The following is a 14946-nucleotide window of genomic DNA, read 5'->3' as shown; positions in this document are numbered from 1 at the left end:
ACCTCCACGGGTTCACCAACCCAGAAGCTCTCCAAACCCAGTACTTTAGGGATTTTTATGGAGGCCTCATTCCATGGGCATGACTGATTAAGTCATTGGCCATTGGTGACTGAAGTCAATCTCCAGCCCTTCTTCCCTCTCCAGAAGTCAAGAGTGAGCTGAAAGTTCTAACTTTCTAATCACAGGATTGGTTCCCTTGGCAACCAACTCTCATCCTGAGGCTACCCAGGAGTGCCCAGCCATCTGTCATCTCATTAGCACACAAAAAGACACATTACTTTGGAGATTTGAAGGTTTTTAGAAGCTGTGTACCAAGGAAAAGGGGCAGAGATCAAATATATATTCATTATGTCACAGCCATATTTACATATTTCTTAACCAAGCAAGGACTTTTAATCTTCACAGAGTGACCTAGCAGTGCTGGAATGGTCAAAAATAATTCATGATGACTATCATAGAATCAAGAATGTAAGGCATAGTGATGAGTGTTAAGGAACCAGAGTCCAGCAGTGTGGTGGCTGGTAGCCACCGGAGATGGCAAGAGTCAGTGTCCTTAGAACACGTTTTCTGGGGTAAAATCCTAACTGTGCTTTGTATTTCTTGGTTCCTGCCTGAGTTGGATCTCCAGCCTTCCTGCAGTTTCTGTAAGGTGTCTTATATCATTCCAATAAATCCCTTTTCTACTTAAACTACATAGTATTGGTCTGTTATTTTCAGCCAAGAACTCTAAGTCCAAGAGTCATCTATTTCTAGCCTTAATCTGTGTCACATTAGAAATTATCTTGATAAATCAATTCCAGAAGGCAAAAAAGTTAAATTCATGTGTGCTAATAAATCAGGTAGATTCTTAAAGTGCTTGAATAAGTATGACCTCTTTTAAATTTGAAATTGAATCCCACATGCTACTATTCATGGAAATTAGAACTCAGGTCAGTTATAATAAATTTTTTATCTAGTAATTGACACTTTCCAGAAGTTCGGAGATAAATTTGTTTAATTTAAAAAAGGTAAAAGCTAATAAAAAGCTGTGCTATATCTGACTAATTGGTTTCTAAACAAAATTTTAATGAAACTTTTTTGCATAAAATTTGGCAAGAAAATAATTTTAATATCTCAATTATGAACATTATCAGCTTCATAGAATTTAATGAAAATGTTCATAGTATTGTACATGTCATGACCTCTTACTTCTCCCTCCAGTCTCATGGTATTAAAAAACATTGACACTCTGACTTCTCCTAAATTTAACCTTCAATGTCTGATATTTCCTTTGTATCGTGGATTTCTATATCCAACTGTATACTTAACATACCTACATCAGTGTCTAGTATGCATCTCAAATTTCACACCTCCAAAATCAGACTATTGATCTTCCACCACCACCACACCCAAATATGCTGCTTTCCTAGACTTCCTCATCTCTGAAAATGGGAATGCCATACTTGCAGATACTCAGGCAAAAAAAAAAAAAAAAGAGTCCTCTTTAACTTTTCTATTTTTCTCATACCTGACATCCAATCTATTAGCAAATTCCATTGGCTCTACCTTCAAAATCTAGAATCTGACCACTTCTCACCATTCTCACTGCTGCCACACCCTAATCTAAATCACAATCATCTCTACCTGGAATATTACAATGAACTCCTAACTCATCTCCTCCATTTCCCTCCTTGCATCCTTTCAGGTGATTCTCAACAGGTAATGCAGAGTTGACCATTTTAAACATTAAGTCAGATCACATCATTCTTCTCAAAACCCTCCAACAGATTCCTAGCTCATTCACAATAAAAGCCAATGTCTTCATAATGGCTAATAAATCCCTACATAATCTGTCCCCCTACCATAAGCAAGCTCATTTCCTACTACTGTCTCTCAACCAAGAGTGACTGAGTCCATCACACTGGACTCTTACTATTTCTGGAATAATCTAGGCATATTCCTCCCTCAAGGCCTTTGTACTTGCTCTTTTCTCTGAAGATAGCCATATGACTCAGTCCCTCAACTCCCTCAAGTCTTTTTTTAAATGTCTTCTTAGAAAGGACTTTACTACTTTATTTAAAATAGTAACCCTTCTTCCCCTCCATGGTATTCTCTATTCCCCTTCCCTGCCCTATTTTTCTCTGTGCTGTTTGCATATTGCTGATACTCACCACTTAACTACAAGTTCCATGAGAGCAGGAATATCTGTCTGTCTTGTTCACTGATATATACCCAGCATCTATATCAGTGTTTGACACATCATAGGTGCTCCATAAATATTAGTTCAATTAATGAATAAACTAATGAAAGCTTGGGAAAATACACCATAAAGAATAACTATATCAGTAAGAATATATTTTTAAGTGGTAGTTTTAAATTTCTCAAAACAGCTGAGATGCAGTCAAGAATTCTAAGAGAAAGCTTCAAGTATATCAAAGAACAACATCTGAGAAGTCTTCTACATTAAATACTAGAAGTTAAGTCATATTATTAACAGAGATCCATATTTTTATTCTGTTAAATTTTCATAGTATTGCAGATACCATAAATGTCTTTTATATTATCAGCAGTAACCTCAAAAAGGAGCAGGACATGTAAACAAGTAAAATTTGCATGTTTTAATAGGTCTAGCAATTTTAAATGATGCTGTTTTGATCGCTGCATACCAGCAAACTCCAAGAGATTGTCTGGCAATGCAGCAGCATAATTAACCTAATGTACTTTCCTAACCTCATAAATCACATTCTTCGATGCCCTGAGCTCTTGGCACCAAGACCCTGAAAACAAATGCAAAATCTCTACTGTATTAACTATAAAATATTGCAAACAAAAGAACTCTTTTTAAGTGAATATCTTTTTCAACACAGTACTTATCATCTAAGAATTTAATAATTTTTATTTTAAAGAAAAAGCAAAGACAAAGAAAATGTTAATGCAATTATCGTGCCCAAATTTAAAAGTTGACCATCAGTAGTAAATTAGCTTTTCCCTAATTCACCAAATTATATTATTTTCTATTATATTCCATGAACTCTACTAAGCATTGGGATTAGAGGAGTGAACAAGACAACCAAGTCCTGCCTTCAAGAAGCTTATAGTATAGTTGGGAGGGAAAGACCACAAATAAATAGCACCAATAAATATATGTTGATAAGTACAATAAACAAAATTAACTAGAGTAAGAAAAAAAGAATAATAGAAGAAAGATGGCTATTTTAGACAAGGCTATCAGGAAAGGCCTGAGGAGATGGCAATTGGACAGGCACTTGAATGAGTGAGAAAGTAGGCAAACACTTTCAGGAAGAGAAAATAGTAAGTACTAATGCCCTGAAGTAGAAAGATTGTTCAAGGAAAATTTCAAGGCCAACATGATTGGAAGGGAATGGACAATGCTGAAAGTATTAGTAGAAGAGGTGGGAGAGGTAGCCAGGAGTCAGATTATGTAAGACCTTATAGTCATGATGAGGACTCTGAATTTTGTTTTGATAGTGATAGGAAGCCAATGGAGGGTTTTTAAAATAGTGAGATAAATTATCTTTTGTTTCAAAAGGTCACTCTGGATGTTATGCAGAAGATAGATGGGGCAAGAGTGAAAACAAAGGGTTATCAGTTAGGAAGCTAATGCAGTAGACCAGATAAGAGACTATGGTAGCTTAGACCAGGATGGCATGATGGAGATGGTAAGAAGTGGCAGGATTCTGGACTTAATTTTAAAATCTGGCAATAGGACTTACAAATGGATTGAATCAGGATATAAAAGAAATTGAACTGTCCCAGGAAATACAATAGGCTTTTTTGGTCATAAAGTGAAACCAGTTAACAAGGTTATGTGTATTTCTCAGCTACATTTGGGTGCATTGGTGCAGGCATGGCATAAAGAGAGATAGACTTAACCAGAGGATGGTTTTTGCCAGTAGATAGAGGGAACGACAAAGAAATTGAAGCTGTATGCAAATGAGTAATTATAGCAATGAATCATGAATGCTAAGTTGGGTAAGGAGAAACATGAAGACTTATGGTAGCTAATAGATCATGAAAATGTATAGAGCTGATGGTTTAGCAGTGTTTATGGGATCAAAGAATGATTGATATGGAAAATATAGAAATGAACTGGATCAATAGGTGATGAGTGGTGGTCAGAGAGTGGAGATTTTAGAAGGGTGTGGTCATTAATAATGATAAGATACAGAGTAAAACATAAGAGTGATGGCTGAGATGTGGTGGAAGAAGGGATTATTGCTAGAAAGGAGATCAAGGAACTGATCCAAGGAATGGATTGTTCACAAACAAAGCCAAAATAATGACAATAATTTAAATTTGAAAGTAGAAATTACTATGTAGAATATTACTGTTTTCCTATAGTCTTCATTCAATATGCAGAGTCAATATTCCTCTCCATAATCATCCATGTTTATAGAGAAAGTCATTGCATTAGCTCACACCTTCCATGTTATAATAATAAATATTCAAATTCAGGAAATGGAAGTATCCTGCACCAAAATTTGTTTAGAATTTGCAGAGCCCTGTTAAATACGTTAAATTTTCCATATTTCCAGGGGCTCCATTTCTAGAAGAGACATAGTTTTAAAAATCAGATATGTATGAGAAAAACAGCAAGAAGAACATGAACATGTATCCTGAAAATTACTAAATGGAGCCCTGCACCTAAAATAAGCAGGTTTTGTTAATGATATTAATTATCTCAATTAATGAAATCTAAAATTCACCTTTATAATTATCGTACTATTTCGATCGATTGAAGAGCTCTTAAACTCTTCTTCAAAAAACTCTTGCAGCAACTATTTCTAAAGCACAAGGCTTATTTCTGAAGTAATTGTTTATTTTCAAATGGCTATTTTCAAAACTCAAGGTTTTTCTGAAAGTATTAGTTAATATTCATTCAATACCTTTCTATGAATTTAAAAAATGCTTTAAACTTTTAGGGATTCATGATTAAGGCATTTTGTAAGAACTGGAGTTTGGTGGCTCTAGGTACATTTGAAGACTGGATTTGCAGATACAGAATCCTGCAAAGAGAATTCTAACCTTATGGTTTCATGAAGATCTATTATTTCGGCAACAAACTAGAAACTGAATATAAGGTAGAACCCAGGGCCTCAGAAAGTAGAAATCATGGAAATTTATGCTGCATGGTATATCTGCAGGTTAATATTGGAATGTTTGGAATTCCTATCGTGGTCTAAGAAGTTCTATGGCTTCTGAGCAACAAATGAGGTGGAGGATAGATGTTTTCTTAAGCAACTCTTAGGACTGACTCATGTAAACAAACTAGGGTAAACCAATGCTCCTCATTCTCTACCACTTCCCTTTGGCAGGAGCCAGAATTGACAGGAGCCAGAGTTAAAAGTATGAAATAACAGAGTTATTTCCTATGACACACTTGTGGAACACATCTTTTTCCATTGTTCCTTCTTATGGTTAGTTCTTTTCATCACTCAATACTAAATCTGAAAGCAGTGTAAAGAGGTAAGAATCAACATTGAGATCTGTGCTTCAGTATAGTGGGTTCACACATACAACTTACACCACACCATGGATCTGCAAACAAAACATATAGCTCTTTACTATGTCTGTGACTTATCCAGCTGCTTCAGAAACCCTCAATCTCTGGTTAATTGGGAAAACTGACCATCCAATCCAGTTTAAAGTGTAGTTTGATTCAATAATTTAAATAGTCTCTCCTCCTTGTCTCTCAGTAAAATAATGCTCTGCTATATGGGAGTAGACAATTCTGGGGGAAGGCATACGATTTATCTGCCATGATAGTATTGGCGGTAGAAATAGGTTGGGTTCATTGGATGTACATGCTGCCCTTTGGCTTCTCTGGTCCTTGAGCAATGTCCTTATCCATCTGGTCACTGGATATACTGTTGGTCTCTGATACAGAAGTCCGTTTGGTGGGACATGGGGTATATTCTTTTGGCTCAGGCAAAGCTCCCAGGCTCTCTGCCTGGCTGACAACACACGCCTTAGGCTATACTGGCACTATACTCCTACATTCCTCCCTGAGGTCAGGTTACAATTCCCACTCAGCAGAGACACTGACCAGAACCTTACTGAGATGCTGACTTAATGTCAGCCACTGCCTACCTTTGGACTTCTCCTTATGTAGTAAAAATAAAATCCTACTTGCATGAGCTTTCTACTCCTTTCAAATGAGTACATTTCTAACTTAAACAAGAATCTAACACAGTACCAGGTATGCAGCAACACTCACTTCTTCATCCATTCACTTAACAAATATTTATTTAGTGGCCCTTATGTGCTAGGCACTAAGCTAATTTAAGAGATACAGCAATTAATAAGATAGGCAGGATGGCTGCTCTTATGGATTTACATTCTAGTGGAGAAAGTAATGCAAAAAACACACAAACAGGTAATGTGATGAATGTGAATTGGAGATAGGGTGGAGGTGGAGAGTGAGGTGGAAAGGTCCTGTAGAGATACTGAGACCTAAATGACAAGATAAGCCAATAAAGCAAAGATCTAGGTAGGAACGTACTCCAAACAAAAGAAAAGCAAGTAAAAGTGTCCTGGGCAGCATTTAGGAGCAGAGAGAAGGCTAGTGTGGCTGCAGTATTGTGAGTAGGGAAGAGTGGTAAGAGATGAGACGAGAGGTAAGCAGAGGTAATAGGCAACCTCACAGGTGAGAAGTTTGAATTTCATTCCAAGGATAATAGATAACTACTACAGGTTTCAATTAATAAATAGCATCTAAACATTTTTAAACAAACACAATACAAGAATATGAATTTGACCAGTTCAAGTAATTCCTTACGATTTTACTGTTTAATCCACATAACTATTTATTTCAAAGCACTTATCACAATTGTACTTATTTGTTTAATGTCTGTCTCCCTTAGTAGACCATGAGCTCCATGAAAATAGGGTCCACATCTCTCTGGTCACTAAGTTCCCAAGGCCTATCATAGTGTCTCTTACATAGTAGGAATTCAAAATATATTTTGCCAAATGAGAGAAATCTAATGACAGAATATTCCATGGCAGACACCGTGCTACACTCTGAATTAGAACCAGTCCCTGCATTCAAGAAGCTCGCAGTCTACTGAGACCAACATGTAATCAGTTAACAATAATACCGTGAGATAAGTGCTGCACCAGAAAAATGAACAAACAGTATAGCAACAGAAGGGACAAAGTGACTAATTTGGCCTAAAAGTAGGGAAAGAACCAAGGAAGTTTTTAACCAAGAAAATAAAATATTCATTTCCTTGGGATGAATGTTTATACTATAAAAGAACGTCTATATCATGTTCTATGAATTTTACTAGTTCTATAGTTCAACAGAACATATACTCTATTGACAAAACTTTTTTAACGTATTATTACCATAATATTTCAAGACATCTTGAAAGGGTTTATTCCTAAAATAATCTTTTAAAATTTTCTCTATATTTTTGTCATTATGCATATCAAGTCCCTACATCTGAAAGTTAAATTCAAGGCTAAAATAGTCATAATATTACTACGCTGGCTGTAGGAAAACCTAGAGGGATAAATCTATTGTGTTCTGCTATTTTGCCAGCTACTATACATTAGTGACAGTGACTGTCACCAAATTTTCATTTATTATATACTTAGTAGAACCCTCCAGATCCTTTCATGCTCTCAACAAATTTTGGGGGTTGCATTACCTTTCTCTGTATAGAAGTTTCATATGCCATCGAAATAAATTAATTTTTACCTATTTCAGTTATAGCACAAATAAAAGCATCCTTCATTTAAAAACAACCAGCCTTACAAGCATTATAAGTACATAAATTTAGTTAAATGGTGCCATCTGGTGACATAAATCCTGCAGCAAATATACAAAGTCCAGAGCCAAGAATAGCATCTAATTCTCTTGATAGCATCCAATCTAAAGTGCCAAATTTAATTTAAGAAATACTTGATCCTGCCTGACATGAAACACACAACTAATCACACTTAGTATAAGGCAGTTTAACAAAGGGAATTATAAGGATTGTTTGGGCCACATTTTATGCTTACCACTCTTGTTTCTCAAGTTTACTTTCAAACTTAAACAAGTCTTTGGAAGAGATTTAAGTCTAATGTGATGCCTAATCCAACTCCTAGAGGACATTTTAAAAGCATAAATATCAAAAACATCTTGCCGCTGTTCCAGTCACATCCATTTCCTCACTCTCCTTCTGACCTCTATGAAACTGCATAATTTTCATCATCTCAAATACCACTTCCCTAAGAAAGCTTTCCCTAATTCCACCGCTAAAGTTAAGTCTCTCGTTCACAGCACCCTGTACTTCTTCTTTGTGGTATTTAACACAATTGTAAATATAAACTATGTACGCAATTTTGTTTAATGCTTGTCTTCCCAGTGTTATCATAGTGCTTGGCACAGTGTTTAATAAATATCTTTTGAATGAATGAATGGATGGATGGATAGGTGGGAAAAAATGTCCTTCTCTATCTTCTCTTCTTACCCAAATCCTATCGGTGACAAGAGCCAGCTCAAGTTGACATGTTATATAAAAGCTGCCCTGGCAACACCAATCTACAATGATCCCATGCTTCTCTGAACTCCTTCAGTACTTTGGTCCAGCCTCCAGAGTTTAGTCTTTGATTATACCCTGTCTTGTACTTGTTTGAATGTACGTGAATATTATCTTCCCAACTGGCCTTAACCTCCTTAATGGTAAAGATTTGGTCTTTAATAATATCCATCTGCATATGTACATACAAATAGGTAAGCATTTCACAAATACTTCATTAATTATTATTACTCAATTGCAATAATTAGAATACTGCACTCTTATTACTTTAATAGGTATTGTAAACAAATACTTGGGAACACAGTAGACCTTAGTATCTAAGAATTTAACGTTCCCTGCTTTGACCAGTCAAGACTTATTTTATGATATATGGTAATTTAGTTGTTTAACTAGAGTACATCCTTTGAGGTTGTGAATGGCAGCAAGCACTTACCTAATGAGTGAGCTTCACACATGGCAACAGCAGCACCTCAGTGTAGCTTTGCTATTCTCTATCCAGAGCCCCATAGGTAGAAACTAACATTAAGTATCCAAAGGAAAAAAAATCACTTCAATGTTTAAGATGCGCTATTGTATTTTAAAAAGAAAATTAGATGCCACAATGCTATTCATTAATTTATGGATTCTCAAAGTACTCAAGATACATTCCAGAATGATAATTGCTCATTATACTTGTTAAAGATCAAATCAGATCTTTATAGTACCCAAGAATGAAGAAATGCCACTGTCATATTTTCCCAAGTTTATTAATAATATTCACATACTCTGTCACTTTCTTTGTGCGTCCAAATATCTAGCCATTTGAACATATGTTCTCAAATTTTAGCATGCCTCAGAATCACCTGGAAGCCTTATTAAAATACCATTTACTGAGCCTTACTTCCAGAGTTTCTGATTCAGTAGGTCTGGGGTGAGGCCCAAGAATTTGCAATGCTAAGTTCCCAGGTGATGCTAATGCTGCTGGTCCAAGAACCACAGCTCAGAATCTCAGCTTTGGAGGATTAAAGCCAAGTTGTTCCAAATCAGATAATTGTGTGGGCCTTCATTCTCAATATAATCTATAAAAAATCCTTTGACTTTCTATGATCAGGTGGAAAAATTATACATTATAATGAATAATTAAGACCAAAACAGCCATGATGTTTCAAATAGATGTTATTTTGAAATAAAAATATTACATTAGAATTACTACATTGGGAAAATTTGCAGGCTTTCTTTTTCAAACTAAAATGTGATAAAACTCTTACACAGATTGATTTTTGTAGCACCTATCATCATTATACTTAAATAATTAACAAACCACATACCTAATGTCTCTTTTCCCCTACTTGATTTCCCTTACCCACAAGAACAAGGACTGTATTTTCTTCTATAGTTTACTGTTGGATCCCTATTGCCTAGCACAATGTCTACTGAATTGTTGAGTAAATGAATAAATAAAACTTATTGACAACCTATTATTGTTAAAGGTCCACAAACTGGAGGTACTAGATTAATTAGATATAACCCCAACTCTCAAGTTACTCAGTCTATCAAGGGGACAGAAATATATTCAATTTATCATAAGGCAATGTAATAAGTACTTTATACTAATATAAACAAACTGCTGTAAGACATAAGGAATGAGCTGGTGAAAGCTGCTAGTAAATAGGGACATGGTAGAAGGCTTCAACAAGTAAGTAATAAATCCCAATATGTAGTATATCTACCGTATCACCCGTATTGCTAGTAATCTCAAGTATCTATGGGGTTCTAGGTTATGCTTTAGGGAAATGAAAAATATTCTAACTCTAATGCAAAGTCTGACATGCAAGCCTCCATAAAGTAGGATTAGCACATTTCTAAGATGTTGCTACTGGCAAGATTTTAAGGAAAATATCACTTTACTGCCCATTTTGTTCTACATCTTTCCCAAAAATTCCCCCTCAAACACTGCAGTGAAATAAGAGGAAATAAAATTAAAGCAAGGCTAACAAGATTTTAGAAGGGGTTGAAACTTATTAAATATATACACATAGTTCTATCCATATTTGTATAAGTAATGAATAAAGAATAAGATAATTTTCAATAAGGTATAAAAATGAAGAACATTTATAGTACATATCCAAAAATTAACTGACCCATTACATTATTAAAATAATTTTTACAAATAATTATGGTGATAATATAGATCTTTAAATTTTCAAAGTAGATCTGGAAGAGAACCATAAAAATAATTAAAACTTTCTATCTTGCTCTTCATCCCTAAATGAAGAATAAAAAACTTAATATAGTGCCTTGAAAATCTGAAATGTTTCAGCTATACTAAATAAAAGAAATCTAAATTAATTTGTAAAATATCATGGAATTCCAATTCACTGATATTCAAATTCTGTAGTGTTCATAACACAATCATCATAAAACTGTAATTATCCATTTGACAAAATTTTTTCCTTGGTATTACCACAAGATGTCACCCTAAGCTTAACATCGAAATGTGCTTCTTCCAGCATATTGCTATTTTAGGCATTTTTCTTTTTTTGTACTTTGATGAAGACTAATTACTAACTTTTAAAAACTTAAAGTGTCTTTCTCTATTGTCAATTATTGCTAAATGGAAAATCAAAACAAAGAACACAGGCATTCTAGAAGCAAAGAGGAAGAAAGGTAAATAGTTTATCATTCTCTACGCTTATCACATATCCTGCTCTTTACCATAAGAACAATATATCTTACCATTGGATTTTATATTCTTCTATGTTATTTTTAAAATCTTACAGAATGTGCATATATTACTTTTAAAGTCAGATATTGTTATATTTTAAAAATTAAGAAAATACAATACCTTTGCTATCAACTTCCACCCTATTATCACAGAACCCAGTTATAAAATGCTTTTATGCACTATAATAACAGTCAAAGTTATGCAGACAGAATTCTGTCCTCAAAGATTATACCATCTAAGACATACCAGTGTTTGGGTTTTTTTTAAGCATGTGATGAAGGACCACAAAAGGAGGATAGCGTTCATTTTCAAATTGATACTTGTCATCTGTAGAGAGAATGCTTAGTTTCCTGGTCACATGTAAATATTACAGCACATTCTGCAATAATAGTATTTTATTTTACTGTCCATTTATTGAGTTTTCTGCATTATGATTTCCCTGTATTTCTTCGGTTAATTGACACTCATGCAAGGTATTTTATCAAGGTACTGGCTATCTGAATATCAGAACAATTGGTGAAGCCACTATCTTTGATTACTTATAACAAGAAAAGTGCGGAAGGGAGTTAGTTCAAACAGAAAGTAAATTATAGACCATAACCAATGCCCTATTTATCAATTGCTCCCTACTTATCCTTTCATAAAGATATAATCCCCTCCAGGATGCAGAGGGCTACATGGTTTTTCTTCTTTTGTGTCATTAAAGAAAATGCACAGTGAGACACTCAACATTCAATCGGAATAAATTATCAATTTATTGCAGTAGAAAATTATGTTTTGTTATATAATGTTCCATTCTTTGCACTCTGGTTTATCCCAAAATGACTTTTAAAGACCAGCCAAAGCAAATTTATCCATTCAAAGCTGGGCATCAGGATTACTTACATAACAGCTTTTTACAGATTATTGTTGCCTCTCATTTTATTAGAGAAATTCAAACTACACTATAGGCTTTTTGCCAACATATTTATCACTCACTCAAAACAATGGCAAAATGCAATTCTTTGTCATTCATTTCATCTTTTATTCCCTATGTAATGATGTTGCATTACCAAATGGTTACACTACTAAAGTATAGTAGAATATCTAAAGCATCCAACGATACTCTTCCTAAATCAAGTTCTCAAAGACTCAAACTCTCAAAAGACTTAGCCAATATTAACTAAACACATCATACAAATCTATTTAGAGACATTGCCATTCAGTTAACGGCCTTTACTAAATACTAACTAGATGAAACTATTAATTTTTAATTGAGAAATTTGTGGCTTAAAAATGTTCTCTAAAATTCTATTTTCTAATGACAGGGCTTATTTAAATTCTACAAGATTTCATTTAGACTTGTTTTTATTTAATACCGGCTAAGATGATTACAGTTATTCGTGTCATTAATTCTTACCAGCCACAAAAGAATATTTTAAAGAAATTAATCCACAGGCAAAATAATCCTATAAAGCTTTTTATTCTATTTTTATTCAATAGACTGATTTTCAAATTTTCAAAATTTAATGGTTTTTAAATTATATTCAAACCATAAAGTTGGAGTTTTGTCAATAAGTATAGACATTTATAATAAAAACATAGATAAAATATTTTCAAGATTAATCCTCACAAATTCCCATTTTTAGATTTTATATCAGTAACCACTAGGCCTGAAAAAGTAATGATAATGTCTAGTAGACTCAGTTATTTCTTTAACATGTACTGTTTAAATCCAGTAAAATATATCGTATAATTAAGTGAGGACTTTTTTAATCATTTTGTTAATTGATTGTTTTTGTTGAGAGGGGGTGTTTGTTTATATCTTTAGCTAGTTTATTTTCACTCCTAAAATATCATGAAAAAAAGAATTAAAATTTATCTGCATAAATGCAAAAGATGTATATATGAAGACATACATAAATAAGCATATCCTTGACTTTCTTCACAATCTTTAATAAATTCAAGAATAAACATAAGGTTAAACATTATGTATTTAGAGTCATGATAAATTGACAAAAAATCCAATGCACTGAGACTTTCATCAATCAACTTTTCAATTTGGATCATAAACTTACTTAAGAGAAGCCAAAAAGATACAGAGTGTTTTAATTTTTGTTTTAAGAAGAGAATAAAAGTAGAACTAAGATTCTGAGTAGAATCTGACATTTTTCAGGTTAGGCAATTCCTCCTCAAGAAGAAGGCAACTTCCTCCTTTAGCATATTTGTCTTCAATTTTTTGCAACAAACTATTCAAGTTTTTTCCTGTGTAAACTTTTCTTCCTATACAAGAATCATTCTTTCAATAGTTATATTTTTTAATAACCTACACTTTGTTTCTATTTTATAACAGTTCTTTTTTAGGCTAATCTTAAATAAGAAAAAGAAAAAACAAAGATTTCCTTAAACTATCAAGGAAAATTATTTCAGTTTTAAATTTGGTTAACATCAGGTTCTTTGATCACATTACTGAAACTATTAAGCCTGATTCTGACCATTAAGATGATAAATAATTTTTTAATACATACCTAGCAAAGCTTGGAATAAGCTGCTCTTAAAGATACCCATCACCTTTTTAACAGCATTATTCAACTGCTGCTCCTCTGGTTTCTTTAATTTTTTGCAGTATTCTTCCAGTAATGACAAAGCTCGATCAGTATCTGAAAAATAGGATTTTAAAATTCTATCTTATGGTCTTAGAAAAATAGTGAGCTAACATCAAACTATTCTATAGTTGTATTCCTAATTTCATGACACAAAATAATTTAATAAAATAATCATAAATTCTATAAACTACCATATGAAATTGATAACTACACTCAACTACTAATTTTAAGAACCCACTTTAATATCTATAGTCCTGTCTTCCAAAAGAATGTGCAACTATGAAACAAAACAGAACAAAGGTCCTGAATGCAGTGCTGGCCAATTGATGCTCACATAGTAGATGTGATTCTCTTGTCAGAACAATTATCTTAAAATTGATGACTTCCTGCAAAACAATGACCAGATTAACTTAAATTTTGAGGCCTCCCTCCCATGATCTGTTTACAATCTATATTTTCAGCCTTATTTATCACTATATATTCTACCTCCTCCATACACACACACATAGTGCACTAGTCACATTGGATTACTCACTTTCTCCCTCCACTTCCCAATACACACACACACATACTTTCTCTACTTTTTCCTACCTCTGTACTTTTCTTTGCTCTTACTGCCCCTTGTATTGGAATATCCTCCCCCATATCACTCTCTCTCCCTGGAATCAATGTGCTATAATGGAAAGGGTTTGTTGTCACCCACATCTGGGTCTGAAACCTACTTATGAGCTCTGTGTGTCCTCTAACGTTATTTAACCTCTCTGAGCTTCAGTTTCCTCACAAGTAGTAGGATTAAGTTACACAATACTTACTACAATGTCTAGTGCATAGAAAGCAATCAACAAGTCAACTGAAAACCTACTTTCCCTTAATTTAGACTTAATTCAAATCCTCTAGGCATTATATAGTATTCACAAATACTATAGGCATTCTTAATACGTACTGTTATATTATGGCTTCTTGAATACATGTCTTCATCCAACACAACATAAAATACCCTTGAAAAAGTCACCAGAGTGACAGTGCTTCTATGTGTGTAGGGGTAACAATTGTCTTTTTTTGGAAGTGAGAAGATTCAACTCTATTGTTCAAACATGAAGATCTATTTAGAGAATGTCAAGTCACA

The 14946-nt window shown here is 33.9% G+C and overlaps 1 protein-coding gene across 16 annotated transcripts in view; it reads right to left on the bottom strand.

Moving 5' to 3' along the window:
- DLG2 (discs large MAGUK scaffold protein 2) overlaps positions 1-14946 on the bottom strand; it is a 1822408-nt gene that overhangs the window by 1789098 nt on the left and 18364 nt on the right. For all 16 annotated transcript variants that reach the window (XM_070625668.1, XM_070625660.1, XM_070625663.1 and 13 more), the window contains exon 2: positions 13743-13874. In XM_070625668.1, the coding sequence (XP_070481769.1) occupies positions 13743-13874 (132 nt within the window). The remainder of the gene's footprint in view (positions 1-13742; positions 13875-14946) is intronic.

The sequence above is a fragment of the Equus przewalskii genome, chromosome 6 (genome assembly GCF_037783145.1).
Source record: "Equus przewalskii isolate Varuska chromosome 6, EquPr2, whole genome shotgun sequence".
Classification (NCBI taxonomy): Eukaryota; Metazoa; Chordata; class Mammalia; order Perissodactyla; family Equidae; genus Equus; species Equus przewalskii.
Note: the sequence above shows the minus strand (reverse complement) of the source record. Positions and strands in the feature narration are given on the sequence as shown.